Source organism: Chiroxiphia lanceolata, chromosome 14, assembly GCF_009829145.1.
Source record: "Chiroxiphia lanceolata isolate bChiLan1 chromosome 14, bChiLan1.pri, whole genome shotgun sequence".
In the NCBI taxonomy this organism is placed as follows: domain Eukaryota; kingdom Metazoa; phylum Chordata; class Aves; order Passeriformes; family Pipridae; genus Chiroxiphia; species Chiroxiphia lanceolata.
In genome coordinates this window covers 7,979,615-8,002,502 of record NC_045650.1, presented here as the reverse complement: position 1 = coordinate 8,002,502, position 22,888 = coordinate 7,979,615, and the positions used below count along the sequence as shown (strand labels likewise).

The following is a 22,888-nucleotide window of genomic DNA, read 5'->3' as shown; positions in this document are numbered from 1 at the left end:
CAACAAGGAAATGTGCCAAAACCAGAGGGGTGACCCATGATCATCTGTCCCTGACAGGGAGGGGAATGAGGTGGTGAGGTGAGATAATATGCAACAGGTCAAGCCTGTGGAAGCTTTTCAGTGTCTACCAGTGCCATCATTAGAAGTACAGCACCGTCTCCTGGTGGCTGGCAGGGCGGACAGACGGGACACTCCAGCCGTTGAGGAGGCAGGTCGGTGGCTGTCCTGACTCAACCCAGCTTCTCCATGGTTGTTTCTCCTCTGACCCTAATGACATCTCCCTCTCAGCCTGCTGTGCTGTCTGCAGGCAGAGCAGCCACAGGCTCCCACCTAATCACATCTCTCCATGTTGGAGATGTGGCAGTGTCCGTTTGCTGGATGCTGCATGACTCATGTAATCACCATGAGAAATGCATCATTCATAAACTGTTTAGTGCGACCTTTTGTACAGTAGCACTAATTATTATTATCACAGAAGCCCAGTAAACTAGACTAGTAATTATCAGGGATTTATTTGAATGGACAGCTAAGCTATTCTTGGCAAGTTAGTCAAAGCAGTTGTCATGACAGCCACACAAATGTGTCTTATGAATTGGGTTAATTAGGGTAATTAATAACTGTTGTTTTGCCCTTTTTAACAAGGTATGACATAGACGCTATCAAAAAATAGCAATTGTACCTAACAGAAATAGTCGTCTTCTAGCAGCATCCTTCACATCACAAAATAAAAGTAGTAAATACCCGTTGGGTTGTTGTTTCACAAAGAAATGTGTCGTGCATCCTTCTCCTTGAGAAAACGCAGAAGGTTAGAGGGTCTGTTGTAATTTTTCTGCTGTGCTTCCTGTCCTGGGCAGTATTACCTGGAGATTGATCATCCTCATTATTGATATTATCATTATTTATTGTAATGCTGGGCTGCACTGAGCCATTGTCACAGAGAGGCCTCTGCTGTGCCTGGCTCCTTGCGAGTGGTGAGGGCAGTCCCAAGGTGCTTCTGTCCGTCAGAGCAGGCCCCACAAGGACTTAAAGCCAATTTCAAAGTCATGACCATAAATTATTGTTGTTTTGCTGATGCATCATCACCATCATCATCAGGACAGTGGGTGCCAAGTTGCCGCATCCTCAGCAGAGCATCTGCTTCTTTTGAAAGGAGGGTTTTGCTGAATAAATGGTTTGGTTTTCATAGAATATCCTGAGTTGGAAGAGACCCATGAGCATCATGTAGTCCAGCTCCTGGCTCTCTCTAGAAATCACACCATGATTGTTGTGGTTGTTGCTGATACTGAGCAATGGTGGTAACTAAAGCTCTTAATAACCAAATAGCACCAAAAAGCCTTGAAAGGAAAAAAAAACCATAGTCCCCATCCCAGGGAGCACCCTGGGCACACCTGTCTGCCTCATAGAGGGTTGTAGCCCATGCCAGTGGTCTGGGTGCTTACCAGCACAGAAGCACCATCTCCCTGAGGACTGCAAGATTTGGTGCTGATTGTTGAAAATGGCCCAAGAATATGGATGCATCTGAGGAATGTTACGTAAGTTTTGTAGAAAAATGACCTGAATAGATGAGTGAAGGCTCTGGCTGGTTCTCCAGCTGCACCGAGCCCTGTCTATTTATATCACCTCTGGGCTTTCAAAGCCCTCTTTTAACTAAAGCTTATTTGATAATGCATGTTTTTTAAAAAGAAAATAATAATAAAAGAAAAAGGAGGGATAAAAAAGGAAAGAAGGGAAGTGGGAAAAAAATACCTAAAGAAAAACACCTCTATGAAGAAGGTAGGGTTTTAATGAAGAAATATTTTATACCATTCTCCTACAACCTTAGGGCTAATAGCCTGGAACTGGTACTTTGGCTCCTTAAAAAGCCCAACAAGACAAGCCAATTACGGCCTCTGAAACATTTTTATTTTTAGTTCCTTGTAATAGCAATTTATCCTTGGCTATGGTACATTAACTGGAAGGAACAAGAAGTAGTAAGGTTTTGGCATCTTTGTAATAACCAAAGGGCTGTGTTTACCAGGCTGTTAATAACGTGGGGTGGCTGTGGGCAGGGGAGAGGGCAGTGTGAGAATGGAGAGGGGCATCCAGGTCTGATCCCCTAACCTGGCAAGTGCTTTATTATCATTTATTTCCCTACAGTTTATTCTGGAAGAACACAGGTTCCTGTTGGGCTGAATTCCTCAGTCGTCTACCACCTCTGAGCTGGTAGCATGGTTCAGAGGGGAGGAAAGGCTCTTTGGAGGGTGCTGGTGTGTCCCCAAGGGTGTTGGTATCTTTGGGAGGCAGTGGATTTTGAGGGGGGATGAGCTGAGCTGAGCTGGACTCTGCTCATGGTGCCGTGGTGCCGAGGACAGCGATGGCAGCAGGAGGAAGGCTGGTCCTGCTCAGGTTTACAGCCAGTCTCATGGCTGCAGGGTAATTTTGTGGGCTGGAGAGCTGTGTTTTTCTCCCCAAGTAGGGAAAAAAAATTAAAACAGGGGAAAACTGGTTTTGATAAAGAGTTTTGTTGTGAGCGAAATTCCCTGGAGGCTTTGAGTGGGAGCTGCCTGAGGCTGTCCTGATTGCAAGCCTTCCCAAGCAATTCCAGATAAACAATGTAAATGATAACACCATAAGCACGCAGGACAGTGTTTGCCTTGGTTTTATTATCCACCAGTGCTGGGGGATTTTAGCTGAAGCCAGGTGGGAGCTGCTGGTGTGGAGGTTCCACTCCAGAGCTGGGTCTGGATGTGCATAACTATGTGCCCTGGGCACGCATGGGACCAGATGCAGCCTCTGGTGAAGCCATAGGATGAAGACATCTGTGGGGTGTGTAGGTGACATGTGAAGCACTGTCTGCTTGCCCAAAAATCAGAAGAAATGGGGTTTGCACTGAAAAATGGGACAGGGCCAAGGTCCTTGTTCCCCCGACTGCCCTGGAACTTGTGCACACTTGGGGATGCATCCAGCGGGGTGGCCAGCCTGGCATCCCATCACTCTGATGTGCAGAATTGGCAGCAGCATCTCACACCTTCTCTATTTTTAGCTGAGCTGCAATGATTTTTGGTTTTTCTTTTTCCTTCTTTCGTTTTCTTTTTTTATAGTTTTCTTTTTTGCAGTGACAAATCTGTGATTTCTCCTGTTCCCTACAAAACGCATCGGCCTGACCTGCCTCTCCAGAAGGTGAATGACAAGGAGTTTTATTTAGCCCTAGCGATGGGAACGTTTAAAAAAAGGTTCATCTGTTATATTTGTTTTCATTCCTAATGGCAAGAGGCAGGGAAAGGACAGCTCTGAAAGGTTTTTTAACAAATCTGTAAGTCATGCCCCATTACCCTGGGGCTGCTGATTAGATCCAGATTGTTTCTTGCACTACTTAGGGAGGGGTGTAGTCTGTGCTGGGAGCTGCATGCATGGATCCATTACACATCTGAAAGTCCCAAGCACAGGTGATGGGAAAAAACCCTTTTATTAGGTTTATTGGCTTTACGTCCCTGCAGGGAATTTTCCTTGGCGTATTGAGGCAGCAACCCAGTGCAGAAGGCTGTGCCCCAGGGGGCCAGCAAGCTGAGCCCCATACCCTTCAGTGGGCATGTGGGAGGGAGGCATTGCCCCCGCTGCCCCCAAATCCCTCCTGTCCCAGCCAGGGGGGAAGCTCTGGGCAGCTGCTGGGGCATGGTCAGACTCCTGGCTGCTCTTGGTCCAGGAAATGTGTCTATAAGCTCTCCCCCGGAAAGCCTGCCTCACTTCTGGGTCAGTATTTTGATTTTCAATCAGTTTTGAGGCGTGGTGTCAAACAGGTGCCTGCCCCAATCGTTCTGATGGAGGGACCCCTGTGCCACGTCCACCAATGAGTTCTGGGTTATAGATGCCATCTGGATGTAAGGCAGTTTTTTAGGATTGCATTTTTGCTCTTCAAAACCATACTGTGTATATCTGATCTGTTGACAAGTCCAGCTGGGTGACACTATTTATGGCTTTGTGGGGGGCAGTTTTGGCTTTGTTGTGTGTTGCTGCTCTTGGGATTCAATCTGAGTTTTTAATCCTATACCCTTTTTTGAAATCACTTCTCAGCAGCTCCTTTCCTCTTGCCTGCGATCCATTTTCAAACAAAAAATGACAAAGCCTATATTTATTTGGGGAGGGGACAGGAGTTCAGCACGGATTAGTGGGATAACTGCACTGTAATAGTCTGGTTTGATACTTCTGCTCACTCTGATGAGCAGAGTGATGCTAAAATCACTCTCCCAGTGATTTCTCTGCAATGCTTTTTATTTCATCAAGAGAAAATGGAGGCTGGACTCTTTTCCTTCGGTGTTTAATAAAGTCCATCAGAACCAAATGCCCTTTATTTAAGCTGCAGTAGTAATTAGAGGGTTGGTGGTGTTAAGTAGCCATAGAGTCTAGCTCTGAGGAATGTTCATTGTACCTCATTAAATTTGAAATTACTGCTTAAAAGACCAGAAATAAATATTCTGTTTATATTTCGGGGATAGTAAATCTAAATGGATGCTGTGTTTGCACATCCTTGTCTCTGCTCGTTCCTGCTGAAGTGAGCGAGGCACTGCTCCAGTAGACTTAGGCAGCAATCAGAGTGTCTGCAAAACAGCCCAACCCCAAACCCAACCCTGGTTTCATTGATCAAGGGCAGGAAAATGATCTGCTGTATTACATCTAATTATAAAACATCAATATCAGATGCTAAATGCACTTACTTTTTCAGAGACGCTATGTTGGTAGTTCACAGTTTGCAGTCTCCTGTATGGGAGGCTTTGGCAGCAAGCTGGGTGTGGGGAGATGGCTGCAGAGGGAGATGCCAGAGGTCAGGTCCTTTCAGCTCTTCCAGGTGAATGGCTCTTAAATGCTGCTTAGAAGCTGAATTGCTTCATGTTTTCCTTCTGTCTTGCCTGGGGCTGTTGATGGTCAGAGGTGCGTCCTCTGCCCCTCTCCCCCGGCTTGTGCTCTGGTGCCCATGTAGCTGGAGCTGCTCATGGACACAGGTGGCCAGATGGGTCCTTTCCAGAGGCCCTGAGCCTGTGAGGGTCTCAGAGCCACAGCACAGCTTGGCTGTTGGAGGAGAGGTGGTGGGCTGCTTGGGGGTGACACAGGCATCGCTCTCCTCACCGTGTCCATCAGCATTTGCTGACTTTCCCCCACGGTGGAAGCCCCAGTAGCTATTTGGGTGGAATTTGCACTGGTGTTTAACCCAAAGCCTTGGGCTGCTTCTGCTCTTACATCTCTGACACAATGCCAGGAGTTGCCAATTCTGAAAAGTTAGGAAGTGGGAAATACAGGTCTGCTTGCTGATACACCTTCCAGGCTGTGGCCACGGTGCTCAGACCCCCACACGTGGTTTTGGATGTCACAGATGCTGCCAGTGCCTGAGCAGAGCTGGCGGAGAGTGCAGGGAAGGAGGAGCAAAGCTCTTCAAGTGGGTCAGGCACCATGTGTGGTCACCGGCCCTGGCCCCTGACCCACACTCTGAGGCAGCAGCGTCCTTGTGAGCAGCCAGTAGCACAGGGGCTAATTACGTGGCATCACACACAATGGGAGAAAATCTCTCCTGACGTCCTTTGTGATCCGCTCCCAGCCCGGATCTGGATCTGACGAGTGTTCCACCGGTGTGCGGAGAGAGACCAGCTGCAGTGCTGGGTGTGAGAGCATGAGGACCAGCCTGGCTGTTCCTCTCAGGACCATGGGGTTAGATTTCTGTGGGGTTTCATACAGCGCCTGCTCCCAGCGGGAAGGAATCTCAGACTGCTTGCTTATTTCCCATGGGCTAAATAAGCAGCTTGGTAAATGATAATGACTTTCCCTCATTGCTGATGCGTACTTCATTTGACCTGGGCCCTACTTTGAAATTTTCTCTGTTTCCCAAGTGCAGCTGGAGTGTTCTTATTTAATTTGCATGAATTCTATATCACCCACAATATAATTCAAACCATAAGAATTAAATGCTGGTGAGATCTCCTAATAGGCAGCAACAGTTCTATTGCAGATGCTGGAGGCTGTGATTGAGTGGCCCATGGAGAGCAGGACCGAGAATACAGAAGGACCAGGAGAAGCGGTCTTGTGAACCCTGCCCTTCCCACCAGGGAGGCCCAGTGGATTTTTGGGAACAGTTTGCCATTTCTGTGGTCCCCTATGATGCCTACAGCATGGAGGGAAAGTCAGGAGACCAGTGCTCCGGGTGAAGATGTGCAGGTTGATGCAGAGGATGAGGAGCCGTCGCATGTTTCTGGAGGACTTTCTGAAACCCAAAAGGAGAGATGCACATTGCAGCCTTGGAGAAAGGTCCGCTTTGTTTTTTAATAATAAAGGGTGACATGCAAGCTTTATTAACAAGGCACGTAGAGGAAAAAAAAAGGCTCAAGGGATAACCCTGAAAAAGTGGCGCTAAATGTGTCATTTTTATGAAGCTGATTTTGTGAAGTGTCCCTACATGCTTTGGCAGGAGGTTGCAGCAGGTTTACAATAATTTGTAGAAAGCTAGAAATGTTTTCACCCTGAAGTGAGAAGAAGGGCAAAAAAACCTTTGTTGAGATGCTTTAGAGTCGTCTTCTGAGGCAGAGAGTGGCAGAGGGATGGATACCTGTCACTTCAGTTCAGGAGAGATGCGTCCAGCTTTGAGCAACTGTGGACTTTGCTGGGGGCTGATGCGTGGACTGAGAAACCAAACCCTCCATCAAGAGCCTGGATCCAGATGCAGTGGTGAAAGATGGATTTTCACCTCCATGGATATTAGTTTGGAAAAAAACCCCACATTTGAAATAGCTGAAAAGAAGGAAGAGTCATAAAGAACCAGATCCTGGGTGTTCGCCCTGAGGCGAGCAGGCTACACGGGCACGGCTGTGCTGTTCTGAGCCTGCTGGCATGGCCCAGGACACATCTCTCACACCCTGGGGACCAACCCCAGCCAGCATCCTCTGTTTCTCCAGCAGTCCATAGCAGTGGTGGTGTCTGGAGTTGTTGCAGCCTGCTGACCTTTTCCACTGGCACTTGCATTAATTCCCCTTAAACCACCTTTGGATCTTCTGGGGTTCATTTCTTTTTCTAAGGCAGAGAGTGAGCAGTCTTGTTGCTAACAGACCTTTTGCTGTCAGGGAAGTCACCCCCATCGATATCCAGGTCAAGAAGAGTTGTACTGATGTTTGTATATCTTTTATTTTTTTTAAAATTTAATGGAATTGGCAGTCCTCAACTGAAAGCAACCGCTGGGGGGAAAAAAGAGTTTAGTATTTCCCTCCTGATTGCTCGATTCTGTGTCTGTTGTTATATTTATATTTGTGTTGCTAAGGCAGCATTTAAAAACATTTTTCAAATTAGGCACTGGTAACTGTATGCCGAGCCAGGGCTCTCATTGATGGCATTGACACCAATATGCCTGCATCTGGAGAGCAAATCCTGAGCCCAGAGGACAGCAGGATTTCTCTCCTCCAAGCGAAATGCAGGCAGAGACCACAGACTTTATGCTAGGTGTTTATCCAGTGCTTTCCAATGTCTGGAATGTATTGTTTATTCATAGCACAGAGGCTGAGGGGCTGATCATGACAAGTGTGAGTGTTCTTTATTTGTGTTACAACGAGCAGGAGATAAGAGTTGGCAGCGTGTTTGGGAGGTCCTTGCCATACCCAGCTCTGAACATGGAAAGGAGAGGCTGGACTTGGGGCTGGGCTCCCCTTTGATTTCTACAGGAGCGATGCTGATTAGTGAGACAGTGACAGTTTGTTTGCTTTTGCCAAAATAATGAAGAAGATGAGGGCCAGCCTCTTGATGATGCACTTGATGAAGAGCACACTTTTCATCAGCACCAGCCAGCCTTACCTTTTCCCTTTTTTTTGTGCTTTGAGTTTGTTCTTTGGGTCTCATTAAGAGAGGGAGTGGAGCCTTTCCCAATTAAAATGTTGAAATGTTGAAGATGCTCTCCTTCCCATCATTTTACCTCTGTTTATAAGTGATTGCACCTCGCAGGATGAACTAGAATTAAATCAGGTGAACTTCGATCGAATAATGGAAGCTATAAAGCAGCCGTTCTCCATGAAAAATCTAATTTCTTTTTTATTTTTCTGTTTTGATCCCCTAGTCTGCATGGAGATAACCTTGATGGATAATCCCATGGCTAAGGAAAGGTCTTGTAAACCACTGGGCTGCCCCGTGTACTGGCAGAAGCGTGCTGGTGTGTGCAGGACGGGCAGCCCACCCTCGTGCCAGTGTGGGCAGCACAGGCAGCTCTCACCAAGGGTGCAGACCCTAGCCCAGGGGGAAGCAGATTTCCCATCCTTGTGGCCACGTGGCTGCTCCTTGTTTTGTCTGAAATCTGGAAGCAATTAGCATTACTCGTGCTGTGTCCAGTGGCAGGGGCATTGGAAGCCTGGGAACGGATGTTGTGACCGACCCCGCGGGAACCCGCTCGCTCTCACGTGGGGATGTCCGGGGTTGCATCAGTGATGTGGTGCAGAGCATCCCGAGCAGGGGGGCATGTGGGACAGGGAGCTCACAGGAAGGATGTTACTCCAGGCCATCTAACATAAATCACAGGGAATTTACTCGTCGGTGAATGGTTTCAGCTGAGCCAGGATACGGTCTTCTTTTTTGGTCTGAAATCAATAGCAAAGCTCCCAGTGATGTTGGTCAGAGGGGGATTTAGCACCAGGTCTGTATCTGGGCTGTGGCAGATGTGATGGCATCATGTGTGGCATTTCCTCAGCCTGTGGAGGGATTTTGGTGGCAATGGTCAAGCGTTCCCTGCAGATGACCTTGGGTATTCCTTGGCCCTGAAGCCTGGGTAGTGCGGTGTCACTGCTCTGAACATTTTAAAGCTCTGTGATGTACTTGTATATATTGAAATTTGCTGTCTGAGTCCTCCTGGCCACCTGTCTCTCTCCTGGTTTTCCCAGGGCTGAACTGTGCACATACAGGGATGAAGGTGATGGAGGTAGTGGTGGGTCCACGTGGTCTCGCTGCTGCCAGGCATGGCAGTGGGGCTGGGGATGCAGGGATGGAACCAGCTGAGGCTCTGGGGTTGTGGGAGCTGTTCCCATGTCTGTGGGTGCTGGGTAATAGAGGGGGCTCCCCACTGAGCAGGGATTGTGTGGAAACTGGCTCCCATCCCTCCTGCCCTACATTGTGCAGCTGCCCTCATTCCTTTTGTGGGGCTGAGATCTACACTGCGGCTGCTGGGGGTGGATGCTGTGGGGTTGCATCCCTCCCTCTGGGATGGCTGCGTCAGAGTTGATGGATAAACACAGGATCAGGTATTTTCTGCGGCATTTAAAGTCTTGGGCATCATATACTTTAAAAATACATGTGTCTGTTTGCTCCTGAGCTCTAACCATCAAAGTCGTCCAGCAGGACTGAGGATGCAGGAACTGCAGGGACCAGTAGTTTGTGCAGTAAATCTCCTGCGTGACTCTCCAGCAGTAATTACTGTGTGAAAGTAATAACTGAGCTGTGCTGAGTGCTAGGCCAACTCCCCCGGCTCGCAGCTCCTTGTGTGTTTCTCTCTGGGAGGTTCCTGTTTGGTAAATTAGATATTGTGCTGTACTTCAGAAAAGGTTACACTTAACCAACGCTGCCTTTGCTTTATTATCTTGGCAGAGTGGTGTAACCTCTGCTGGGGTACAATTGGATTTCAGGTTCGGCTCTGCTGCAGCAGCCCCTCTCCCTGCCTCCTGCCATTGTGATTACGTTAGCAGCAGACTCTGCTTTCCTTTATTTATTGAGACATTAAAGATGCATGCATTTATTTTTACCATGTTCATAATTGCCATAAAAACAGGCCATAGTATCACAGAGTGGCTCTTTGGGAAGGCAAAAAACCTGTGGGGATGGAGTGAGGAGGAGCCAAAGCAGAGAGGAAGCAGGACATGGCTCTGGGGCAGGTGGATGTCCCTATTTCTGTCCTGAGAGGATGCTGCTGTTGTCCTAGAGGAAGGAGGGCAGAGGAAAGTCTACCTGTTCTGCTGCCCAGGAGGCAAGGAGCATCCCCTGGGCTGGGGGTGATGCTGGTGGGAGCCTAGATGGGATCTCTGCAGATCTGGGGGTCTTTGGGTGGATGGACAGGTGGACTGTGGTGCCTGACTTGTACAAAGATACCTGCATCCTCCTGGGTCCCTGAAGCTCAGGAAGGATCCTGGCCCAGCTATGCAGATCCCACCATGTCCCACCACATGGCATCCATTGTGACTCACCATGCATCTCCTACCACATCCTACCATGCATCTCCCCACACCACATCCTACCATGCAGCTACCACTGCATCCCACCCCACGGCTCCCATCATATCCCACTATGAAGCTCCCACACATCCTACTATGCAACAGCCACTGCATCCCACTGTGCATCTCCCACCGTGTCCCACCATGCAGCACCATCACATGCCCCCACATGGCTCCCACCATGGCCTTCTGGTTGCTTTTTTTGGTTATTTACCTGCTGCCAGCACCAGAACCCTGGAACTGTGTAATCTGAGGTTATAAGATGCCGTTTCGCAGAGGGAGTTAGTGGGTTTTGCTTGCAAGTGACAAGTCCTTTGACTTTTCTGCCCTCCTTTCACTCCCCTCCAACTTTTAAGCATGTCACCCATTGTTTGCTTTTTTATTAATAACAGAGCCCACTGTCTCTGCAAATGAAATGATGTAAAACAAAGAAAAGTGCCCGCATTAAATTCTCTGACAGGGGATTACCTTGCTGGCATTTACATATCTATGCAATAAATATTTTAACATGTTAATTATACACTAATAAGAAAAATACCTTTTGAACTTTCAGGCAAATTGACACACACAGAACTGAGTCCATCAGGGAATTAAAAGCAATTAGTTTTCTAACAGAGCATAGTCACATTGTTTCTTCTCTGCAAATTGTTCAGTGGTCACCACCAGCCTTTCTTTTTGGTGAAAATAGGTGGAAAGACTAGCAAGAACTGGAGTTTTCCGTGCCTGGCTCTGTCCTGCTCGCAGGGGCCTGTCCCATGGTGTGATGCTCCTTCCCTCTGGCGGGGTTTCATCCTGGCCCTGCAAACGTGACTGTTCCCAGTCATGGAAATCAGACCTGTAACCATCTCCATTTTCTTTTCCTCCTTCCAGACTGAAAACTACTCCTTTGATTCCAACTACGTGAACAGCAGAGCTCATCTAATAAAAAGGTACGTAGGCTCTCTTGGAGGCGCTTGGGTTTGCCCAGCCAAGTCTTGAGTGTTTAATGTCCTTCCGTACTGTGTTATATACTACTTGCTTATTTTAATATGCAAAACTTTTCAAGAGTAATCATTTGATTTTAAAAACAGTACTTATGTCCCATTAAGCCCCCCTGCTCTTGGTTTGCAATAAAGGAAAATCTTTTTTCCTTCTCTTTGGTTCCTTCGCACCAGGAAGGTGCAGTGAGTGAGGTGGAGTGCTGTTACCCTGACAACTTTCAAATTCTGAGAGTTTATTCCATTTGATTGCACAGGAATAAAGGGATAGATTTGGGTGGTGGGATCTCCCTGCCATGTGAGGCGGGGAAAATTTAAAAAAAAGAAAAGTTGTTTGGAGGCAGGTAGTTGGGTTGTGTGCACGCTCACTGTTTTAGTCTGAATACTGAGGCAACCAGCACTTTGCTAGGCTGGTTTCTTCCATGGGTAAAAAGGAAACAATCAGTTCAATTGCAACTTGGCAATTGCCCTTGGAGGAATTTAACCCTTTGGATGAAACACTGGTCTCCTCAAGGCTTAGCAGTGGTGAGGAAATGTCTCTGGGAGGTTAACGCCGGGGTTATCTGGATGAAACCCACTGGATTGTGTTAAACTAGAGGTGAGCATCCCCCCGCGGGGCAGGGGGTGAGGTTTGCCGCTGCCTCCCGGCGACTGCCGAGGCGGGGAAAGGCACTGACACAGCACGATCAATACTCATCAGGAGCCGCCACCGCGCAGGGCGGGAGGGCCGGCTCCCTGCTCAGGATGCGGGCGCAGGAGGTGGCCGAGAGCTCTTTGCCCACCTCCCCTCTTCTCCCCAGGGACCGGCCGAGGTGTGCGGCGAGCAAGCCATGCCCATGCCCGTGCCCGTACTCGGTGGCTCTGCAGAAGCCATCGCTGAACCAAGGGTTTTACGGAGAGCAGGAGCCAGCTCTGAAGTGTTAAGATCTGATCTGAACAGTAAAAATATCCAATTATCTGCCTGGCTGAGATCCCATTTGTTTACATCCTAAAAATCTGAGGAGTAAGGGAGCTGCGAGCGCATTGTTTAAGCAGCGCGGGTTCAGGCGGAGAAGGGCAGGTATATTTGCCTGTGTGGCTCGTGATGTTTAACGATGCTAATGCGACCGTGAGAGTTGGCTTGCCTACACCACGCTGCTCCTCGCCAGAGAGTCTTCAGGCATGCTGAAAAAAAACCCAAATCTATTAATCTTTCCTCGTTCACACCTAAGATAAAGGCAAACAGCGCTCCCGCCTGCCGCAGCGGGGCTTGCTCCGAAGCGGTATTGTTTGGGAAATGCTGCTGCCGCTGACTCCCCCAGACCTGCCCATCCTTTAGAGAAGTGTCAGCCGCGGAAACATGTCGTGTGGCTGCTGCATTACGGTCTGGTTCACTGCGGGGAAGATAAATGCGTTGTAACACGGGTTGCCTGTGCATTATGAACAGCAGCTCCGTGTAGGACAGCGGTTCCCCTCGCTTCCTACCTTTGTCTTGTATCTTAAGTACAACGAGTGCCAGGAATGCTGTGCAGACATCTGAGAACAAAAAATATTTTCTGTAACATACTGCGGCATCATTTTCATCCTTTGCCTTTATGAAGATGCTTTAGCTCTTCTATCTTTGGTGAGTGAATCTCCTCAAATCCAGCACTTAATTAATCTATTTGTACTTTTCCTGTTTTGTCTGCCTGCTTCCCTCGCTCATCTACACGCACACAAATGAATTGTAGATTTGTAGTGCTTTCTTAACTTAAAAATCTTTGATGTAGCCTGGAATCAAAGTCAGTGGCTTCAACAGGGACATCTTTATTTAAAAGGTAATGTTTGAAGGTTTACCAATTTATATGTATTTCAGAGCTCCCCCCTCACGCGCTTTTGCCGAGCATCAGATGGTAGGTGGTCTGCTTGGTTTCCGTGGAGACACAAAAGGGCTTTTCAAAGTAATGAAAATCTCCAGCTCTTTGGGGCTTTGAAGCACAGGCCGTGTCTTCCACTGATGTTTCACACCAAACCAGCCAGCGGGAAAGTTCGGAGTGCTGGGTGCAGGTGGATCCTCCCAACAAGTGCAGATTTCCCATGCCAAGGCTGATTGTGGAAGGAGTGCAGAGTGGCTGTGCCACCGGGGGCAGGCACATCTCAAGATGTCCCTGATGCTTGCTGCAGCCCCGTGTCCTAGGGGAGCAGCAGAAGGGACCTGAATGCTTCCAGAAATGCAATTCTTCATAGAGTCTAGAATGGTTTGGGTTGGAAGGGACCTCAGAAATCATCTAGTTCCACTCCCCTGCGATGGGCAGGGACACCTTCCACTAGACCAGGTTGCTCAAAGCCCTGTGCAACCTCTCCTTAAGCTCTTTCAGGGATGGAGTATCCACAGCTTCTCTGGGCAACCCATGCCAGTGCCTCACCACTCACACAGAGAAGAATTTCTTCCTAATATCTAAATCTCTAAATCTTTCTTTCAGTTTAAAACCATTCCTCCTTGTCCTATTACTATCTGCCCGTGTACAAAGTCACCTTCCTTCTTTTTTATAAGCCCCCTTTAGGTACTGGAAGGGGCTCAGAGATCTTCCCGAGGCCTTCTCCAGGATGACCAATCCCAGCTCTCTCAGCCTGTCTTCATAGGAACTATCCCTCTAGCCTGGGAGCTGGGTTCTATGGCGTGGTGGAGCTGCTTAGCCCTTGAGGGAAATCTGGGAGCAGCTCAGCCCTTGGATCTCCCCAGCAAGTGGCTGTGCTTGCAGGGGCTGTCAAGGATGTTTGACTGTGTATCAGATTTAAAGCTGTGTGAACTTGGACCCAGAATCACTGGTCTATTTTTAAAAACAAGAATGGCATCATCATGATGAAAAGAAATTCCCATTTCTAGGAAGACTTTTGTTTTCAAGTGTTAAGTGATTAGGATTTGACCTATAACCTGAAAAAATGGAGTTTAGATCCTATGTCGTTTCAATATGAAGTAGTACGATATGGGGGAATCAAGTTATAGAAACAGCTCATTTTAATGTATATTTTAAAAATTTTATTTCAAATCCTGTTTCACTCTCAGCTTCCATAAGACCCACAGAAGCCTGACTGTACCCACAGGCTCACGCCATACCCACGGGCAGAAGGGATGGTGCAGGCTGGATGCTGTGCTTTGGGGTGCAGAGGTGCCAAGCAGGGGGTGCTTCACTCACACCCCCTGCCCCAGCTCTCCATGCCTGGGGAGCAATCCCAGGGACCTTCCCTTCCCAGCTTGCTGAGGTCTCAGGGCCACCTTGTCCCACCCAGTAAGTGACAGCTGTGTTTTCCCAGCAGCTCCACGTTCAAGGACTTGGAAGGGAACAGTCTGAAGGACAGTGGCCACGAGGAGAGCGACCAAACAGACAGCGAGCATGATGTGCAGCGGGGCCTCTACTGCGACACGGCTGTCAACGATGTGCTGAACACCAGTGTCCCTTCCATGGGGTCCCAAGGCCCTGAGCAAGGTGAGCCACTGCCCTGTGCCCTGGGGGGCTTCTCATCACCCCCCCACGTGACCCATCTGGTGGCTCTGCTGCCTCAGTAGGTGTGCAATGAGGATGCTTAGTGCTTGCTGGGGATAATGATGTGCATCGTCAGAGTGCTGGGTAGATATAAATTAATCTTCATGCCACGCCTGTCAGGTAAGCAGGCAGTTAGGATTATCCTCTTTTTCACAGGCAGAAAACTCAAGGCCCTGAGCATCTGCCCGACAGTGAGTGAGCGAGTGGCAGAGTTGGGATTAAGGCAGGAATTACGGGTGCTGTGCCCAGGGCTGGTCTCTGCCCACACTCCCCTCTGGAGCACTGAAGGTGTGCCCTTGTCCACATGCTACTCTCGCCAGCTCTGGAGCTCGTACAGGCACGGTGTGGGCAGCTTTTCCAAAGGTCAGCACAGCATGTAGGCAATTAGTCAGACATCCCACGAGGGATTAGCTCAGGCCAGTGGGTGAGGGTTTGCATCTTTTCCCTTGCATAGGTGGCAGGTTTCAACTCTTGTCATCCCCATGTGCAGGGGTGAAGCCCTGCTCTGAAATCAGACTGGTATTAGCTAGAGGAAAGAAGTCAGAGGAGTTCAGCTGAGCCCAAGTGTCGTTTGTACTTGGGCATGAATGTCGCTTTTAATGTCTGAGGGATGCAAACATCCTATGCAAACATCCTGTCTTTTTCAATTAAGAAGCCTGAATGCAGTTTGGTGCTCCAGCGCAGGGGAGCCTCGGGGCACTTGGCTATATCTTGAGATAAGCTGTAGCTGAGGCTCAACTGGAAGCCCCACTGCTAAAAGACTTAAGGATATGAAAACAAAATGCTGTGATTATGAACTGGTCTTCAGCTGTTTAATTCAATTCATGGTAAACATCATTAAAAGCCTTTGTTTTGCTGTCATAAAAGAGTCAAACAAGGGAGAGAGAGTTCTTGCCATCTGCGCCACCGAATGTGAGTTTTTTTCTGGAGAGAAGCTGATCGCTGTATTAATTCTCGATAGAGTCTGTTAAATGGCCGTAGTTAACCCCGTAAGACTCCACGAGGAGGGGAACGCAGAGGTCACCTACCCATTCCATGCTGCCAGCCACACTAATTGGAGAGGGATGGCATCCGCAGCGATAATGTATTTCCAGACAACCCTACTGTGGCCAAAGATGAAAAAAATTAAACATTTATACAACTGTACAGTGGCAGTTTAATTCTCTGCGGACCGGCGCCGTGTCAGAGAATGCAGGCTGATAGCTATCATTTATTATTCTTCTACTACAAAGGAATGCTTTTTCATTTCGATCAGGAGAGGGTTTCCTGACATGCGTTTGCAGTAAGGGATGACTGTAGGAGCAAAAATGTTCATAATTGATTCCCATCCTGGTGAATGGTCTGAGCAACATCTGTTAATTTTTTGTCACATTTCTTCAGCAAAAAAAAACAATCTCAGTGGACTGCAGATAGGGTTTTACAGGGATTACATTTCTGATAAGTCTGCGTGCTGGCTCTGATAACAATGCAAATAAGTTAAAGAGGATGAGTTGAAGGCAGAGCTCATTGGTAGAGTCAGATGGAAATAAATATGGTTCACTCCACTGTAGCGTGGACTCCTCATTGCACGTAAAACACACCCCAAAAATCAGGCGTGTTTCCAGAAGGCAACTTCCAAAAGCAACCTCTGTCTGTCTCCCAGTCCTGCAATGGCTGAGGGGATTGGTGCTCCTGGGTCTGGTTTATTTTTGGGAGGAAAGTATCATGCAAGTGCTGCATTGCCATCCAGCTGCACCTGCAGGCAGGTGTGCCGGGGCCAGCTGTCCTGTCCCTCGGGGCCCATGCTGTCTTGTGCAGATGAGCAGGGGGGCTGCGAGGTTACTGGGGTGTTGGTGGAGCAATGAGAGGAGCAACACAGCTGGGAAAGTTAGTAGTCAATGTCATAGAAGCTGAAAAAAAGGGTAAAGAGAGTATTTTCTCAGCTGATTTGTCAAGCAGGGACTGCAGAAAATAATCAGGAAAATCAAGATGCTGAGATGATGGTGATGACAGTGGTTCCCACATGATTAAAGCGATGGTTTTGGCATGGTAATTTTTACCCGATTTTGGGACAGAGTGGCAGGGTGGAGAAGAAACATAAGAAGTTCAGTGACAAAGATGTGCAGGACCCATGGCTGACTATTGCCCTGAACACACAGTCTGTGTCTGAAGGGGCAGCCTGGTGGCTCATGTCCCCATGCTTTGCTTTTGCTTGCTGTCCCTGCCCAAACTGCATCTCATGCAATCCCAGAGAAATGGGGTGGAAGAGTCGTTTTTGTTGGAATTTGCTTGTCAATGGTAGTGATCTCCTGGCTGGGAGCTGGTGAGGTGTGCCTTTGGCCAGTCTCTGCTAGTCTTGGACTTCAGCTTATGACACCACGAGTCCTGTGTTAATGGCCCGCTCTCAGACTTTGTCCCACCAATTTGTGAGTCTTTATCTGCTCGGTGGGTAAACCTGGATCTGCCAAGGCAGGCAGTGGTTGGCAGAAATCCTTGTAGCTGGGGAGTAGAGAGCAATCCCTCTGTGGTGGCTCAGAGTGGTTAGTGTGGACCTATCTGGCCTACTGAGATGCTGGATTTCCTGCAGAAAGAGATAGGCTTGGATGGGTCCAAGCTCCTTTGTCTTCTTAAACCAGTGCATGAGCTGGCACTGGTGGTGGGTACATGGGCATGGAAGCCCCAGGGAGCTGCTGGTGCTTCGCTGCCCTGGTGCCACCCCTGGGTGGGAGTGACACCAGCTGCCAGTCCTGCTGGCAGGAGCCCTTTCTCCTCCTTTGGGAATGACTTAGATTTCCAGAAAAATGGCAAACCATGGTGTGGAGAGTGTTGAGCTTTAGTGGGTAGCAGCAGGTCATCAGAAATACTGCCTGGAGCTCAGCCACATTGCTTATTTTCGGAGCAGGACTTCTGCCCAGTCCCTCTTTACCTCAGGATCTTAATTATTGATTATAAATTCATCAGATGAAAAGATGGCTTTAATTGCTCTAATATGTACCCAATTTGGAGTTCATTATCGCCCAGAATTGTTTTCCTTCCCTTGCTAATTGATACCAAATGGGATGCATAGGAAGGCGGGCACTGGTGCCGCTCCACCTTCGGTGATTGCCTCGCTGCCGTTTAGTTGTTTGTTTATTTGAGGAGGTGTTAAGCACTGCTAGAAGTTTGTATGCACTCTTTTCCTAACGGCCGTCCTCAGCTGAACTTCCAAACGGATTTGTCTGAGAAAGGGGTGCTTTCAATCAATCGGCTGTTGGATCTCGGCAACGTTTTGGGTTGACTGCAGAAGTCTGTTGGAGGACGGGGATAAATCCTGGGGTCCTCCTTCATGTCTTGGCCTATTTTACTGCAAGATGGGGCGGATTTTCTCATTTGTCTTGGTGTAACCTTGACTCAAAGTTCAGCACTGGAGGGAACTCTGATTTCCAGCAAGGAGCTGAAGCAAGGAGACCCGGCACCACTTTGCCTCCCTGGACAGCGGTGGGGGATGCCGGCGTTCGCGGGAGCTTTGCCGTCGGGTTTGAAGCTCCTGACACCTGTTCCTCCCAGCAACATGGGGGAGTCTCAGCATGAAATGTTTTCCAACGCTGCAGTGTGGTGGTGCTTTTCCTGGGAAATGGCAGTGAAGACCAGATGTTTCACAGGGTAATTGAAAATTCCATTTTATCAGAAAGTGTTTGCTGTCAAAAAGTTTTATCTTTACTTCAACAAAGAGGTTGATTAGATCCCTCAGGACCTGAATTAGCATCTTTGAGGCTAGATACTCTGTTTTGTGATTCAGGTAGTTATTCCTCCCTTGGTTTTGCTCATACTGGGATTTTTTTCTTTAAATCCCTTTGCCCTCTTCCAAACATAGTGTTTGTGCAGGTTTGGCTTGTTTTCTTTGTGTGGATGTATACGAGTACCTAGATCTGCTTAAATGCATTCTATTACCTTTTTCACCTTGCCTTGAGCGAGAGCCATTCTTGTACTCTATAAGTCATAGGAGCTCTTGCCATCATAGAAATCAGAAAGGAAATATTTCAAATATATGTTTTTAATGTTAGAAGCAACAGATTTCAAACTTGTCTTAATTCCCAGTGCCAAACAGTATTTTAACCATCAATTGTAGAAAGAAAATCATTGGTCCAATGAGGCAGTGATTCTCTAAGATAAAAATAGAAATAGAAAATATGAAAATAATAAGCACACACTAATCATAAAAAAGACAGTGTTAGAAATAGTCCCCACAGCCATAAAATAGTGGAAAAGCTTTAAAATCAAAATGAGAGGGTTTTTAAGCAATGTCAGTAATGGATCTCTACAGAGAATTGCTTCTAAAAGCATCACTTCCACTTTTCTGGTGCCAGATCAGCAGTAAAGGTTTGCGTGAAATGTCATCTGAAAAGACCTGATCCTGCATACATTTCCACATCTGTGTAACTTTGCTCACAGAGGTGGTTTAATTGTGTCTGAGTCCCATAAACTCCAGCAAGATGAAGGGTTCTTTGAATAGAAATGAGTTATATTTAAATGGTTATGTTAAGTCTTCTTTATACTATCACACACTATAGAAATAAGCTTTGGACGTGAAGTAGAACTGGGCACATGATATTCACTGAAACTTTTCTAGCTGGTTGTATCCCAAATTATTCACATATATCATCATTTAGGGGATCATGTTTTATCTAGAATATTCCAGTTGGTTCTTATGCTGATCTCCATACTATCTGGGTGCATTCCAGTTGTGAATTGAGAACATGACTAATGTTATTAACTGGAGGCAAACACAGGTATTAGAAACTGTTGATTTTTTAAGCTGATTTCCAGCAGTCGTTCCACCTGCATCTCCATTTTACTCTGCAGAAAAGGCTTTCTGTAAAGCTGTATATACATGAAGACCTAAGTGACATATTCTAGGGCTTTGGAGGCTGCATTTCTCTGGAAGTTTCTACAAATTAATAAAAATACCTACTTTCTTGTATTCATATATGCAGCACAAGACATAAAGTATAACATTCATATGTGAGTGACAGCACATCCCTTAAGATGGATAAATGCTGTAAGCTTTCTTTGCAGGGCAATGTCAATTATTACAGCTCTCCTGATTTCTGTATTATTGCACAGCTCTCTGGTAAAGCAGCCTCAGTGAGCTCAGTGGTGCTCCTGCAGTGGCCAGTGTGGAGGGAACAATCAGCTTCTCACAATACTTTGAAACCCCAGAGAAGGATTTTTATGACGAGTGGGTAAGCTGGGCTTTGGGAAGAGGAGTTGATTGTCTTATGATTCCTGACTTTTAAGTGATCACTTGTTGAGCATCTAAGTCAGCTCATGGATGGCTGTGTGGTGGTTACTGATGCTTTTGTACATGTTCTCTCCATCCTCCCCAAACTCCTGCTGACGTTGCCCGACCTGGATTATGGGGGAACATAATATGTTTTGTTAGACCAGTGAATGTAACTGGGAAAAAATTCTGTCAAGTGCTCAGGCTAATGAGTCTCTCTTCAGGATGTCCCTCATCGTTGCCAGGTATGTGCTTAGCTCCTTCTGCAGAGGGTGTTGTGGACAGGCAGAAATGGACAGAGGGACAGGCTGCCCCACCAATGGGCTCAGCTCCCGTCACCACCACACTGTGTCACAGCAGAGCAGGTCACTCGAGGAGGTTTAATCCATGCACAGATATTCTGGCTGGCATGGACAGATCCCTTGTTTTGCTCTTCCTTAGTTTTCTAGCTCTGTAACTTTGAGCACAGCTTGGAGAAGTCCTTGCTAGATAGTAATGGTGGGGCAGGGGTGACACTGAAGTAATCTCTGTAGCAATGAGTGAAGCAAATTCCTTTTTGCAACATCAGAACTAAATAACTAACAGATGTGCAACCTCCTTTGTTTGCATAAGAAGCATTATCCTGTATCTCACATTAGTGGCACTCTTCCTTCAGTTTTCAGGTTCCTTCAAAGGTAGTTCTTTTAGTGTCTTCATCACTGAATTACTTCATCCAGGGTCACAGGAGTTATAACCTTTAGGTCCTCAAGTCCTTTCCCTCTAAGCACAGAGAACACTCACCAGATGTGAGCATTTTGGCAACTTCGAGAGAAAAATTAAAACTTGAATCTGTGCCCTGTTGTGTAGGTTTGTAATGGATGAATGATCAGCCCAGAAAGTTGGAGAGTTTCTAGTGTTTTATTGTACTTTTTAATGAGATTTTGTCAAATTCAGTCATTGCTTACCCATATTTTTGCTGGGTGACTGGAGAGCAATTTATAGAAGATATGAAGAAGTGCTATTTCTGATGAGAGAATTTCAGCTTCTATTTGTGCTTGGTTTTGTTAACTGTTCCTAAACTCCAGCCCAAGCAAAAGCTTTGCAGAGATCTTTGTCTCGGGGTTCAGCTGAAGGACAGGGCGGCTCTAACCCTGGCTCTTCCAAAGCATCCTTTTCTAAAACCACTACCCAATACTTGGATTTTCAGATACTTTAATATAAATAAACAGTTCAATCAAGCTTGCAGCTTCCTTTTGCCTTAAAAACAAGTCAAAAAAAGGCTCAGGTGGACTTTTTTTCCCCTTTGTCAGTAACCTCTGAGGAAACCTTTAACACTTTCTATCTCACAGCAGTTAAGCTTAGCAAAATGGACAAGGTAATGGTCACCAGATTTAACAGTAGGGAAGGTATATGAATAAACCCAAACCTTCTGCTAACGCAGCAAGCCAGCACTTCCCGATCTCCTCCTGTAATCAATCTACATCGTTAATGACTCTGAAAACAGACTGAACTGCTGGGGCTGGCACTGGGAAACTTGCATTACAAACTAACCATCTCTTATTAACCTTTTGGTGTTTCCTTCACAACACTAATTAGAGCCAAATAAAACTACTGTTTGTGAAACTCTTAAGTTAAAATATAATTTTCAGGGAAAATATGGTAAACTCCAAAGCTCCTGTTTGCTTGGCCTTTCTTTTTAATTATGATGGAGGATGGCTGTTACTTGTTTAACAGAGGCTTACATGATTAATGCTGCAATGTTACTGTAATTAAAACAGCAAAAAAAGATGTGATTGGGGCCTGTATAATTTACAGACATCTTGGCATTCTGGTGGCAGAGCAGCTCTAAGTGTTGCAAAGAGGAATCATAAAAATTTATTCTAATTAAAATTGCCAGATTGACTAAACAACAGGTGACTTATGTAACTTGAGCGACTTGTGCTTGGAGTGAGAAATCATCTGAAATCAGTGAATTATACAAAGCTGCCTATTATTCTACTAAATGGGAAAGTGTGTGCCTACCATGGCAACCTGCATCAATTTTGCAGCCGCTGGAAAATACAGGGCCCTTTATTAAAGGAATAATCACCACAAACAGCGCGCTGACCGTCGGCTCTGCGGGTGCAGGGCACACGGCGCGGCGAGTTGAGAGCTGCCTTCTGGGCACTGGTGGTTGCCATCAGGTTAAATCCCTCCCAGGGTACTGAAACATGCCCTGGCAGTGCGGGGGTGATTCGGGTACGGCGCTGGACTGGCACCTCCAGAGGGGCTCGTACAAGTTGGGTGCCTGTTGTTTTTCCCCTCCAAAAAAAGTGGTGTAATTAAATCAGTATCTGCAATAATGATAAATCATTTGGACCTCTCTTAATTAGGCTCCATGCTGTGGAGAGCTGTAGGGCAGGGCCTGCATCTCCCCTGGGTGCAGGGGAAGGAGCCTGCCCGTCTCCAAAATATGGTGATATGGGTGAGTGTCTAAACTGCTCCAGTTCCTGCAGATAACTGCTGAAGGGAGACACACCACTGGGTTTGTATGTAGGTTGTTTTACTAAATGATCTATGTAATAATATATAAGTCAAAACTCTGTAATAATTGGCACCAAAAAGCAAAGAGAACTTGCAGCTTTTATCTGTCTTGAGAGAAGTGCTGCCGCTCAAAACTTGCGAGCGCTATATTTTATTTCTCATACAGCATATATGAATGTAAGACTAGATATTTTTAAATGGGTCACAGAATTATTAAGGAGTTTGGCAGCCCTTCCTCATGGTACATGCAGGTATGCAGGGGAGTGGGTGGGCTGGGGAGCAGGAGTGTGGGATGTGCCAGGCTCTGGCTGGGTGTGTGTTGCCTTTGCGCAGTGATTTCCCTTTCTATCCTGCATTTAACCCCTGTGTCTGTTTGGAAAATAAGTTCTCCGTTGCAGATATTATAGATATATGTTAGTCACAATGCGTATAATAACAGTAAGCATAGTGTGGCCCTATTTTTGCTGAGTATCT

General features: G+C 47.0%; 1 protein-coding gene across 2 annotated transcripts in view; it reads left to right on the top strand.

Annotated features, from left to right (window-relative positions):
- Window positions 1-22,888, top strand: part of PCDH19 (protocadherin 19) — a 58,779-nt gene that overhangs the window by 16,031 nt on the left and 19,860 nt on the right. Inside the window, exons 3-4 of one of the 2 annotated variants that reach the window (XM_032702185.1) lie at window positions 11,064-11,122; window positions 14,447-14,616. In XM_032702185.1, coding sequence (XP_032558076.1) covers window positions 11,064-11,122; window positions 14,447-14,616 — 229 coding nt within the window. Of the gene's footprint in view, window positions 1-11,063; window positions 11,123-14,443; window positions 14,617-22,888 lie in introns of both variants that reach the window. The other variant, XM_032702184.1, reaches the window with a different exon arrangement.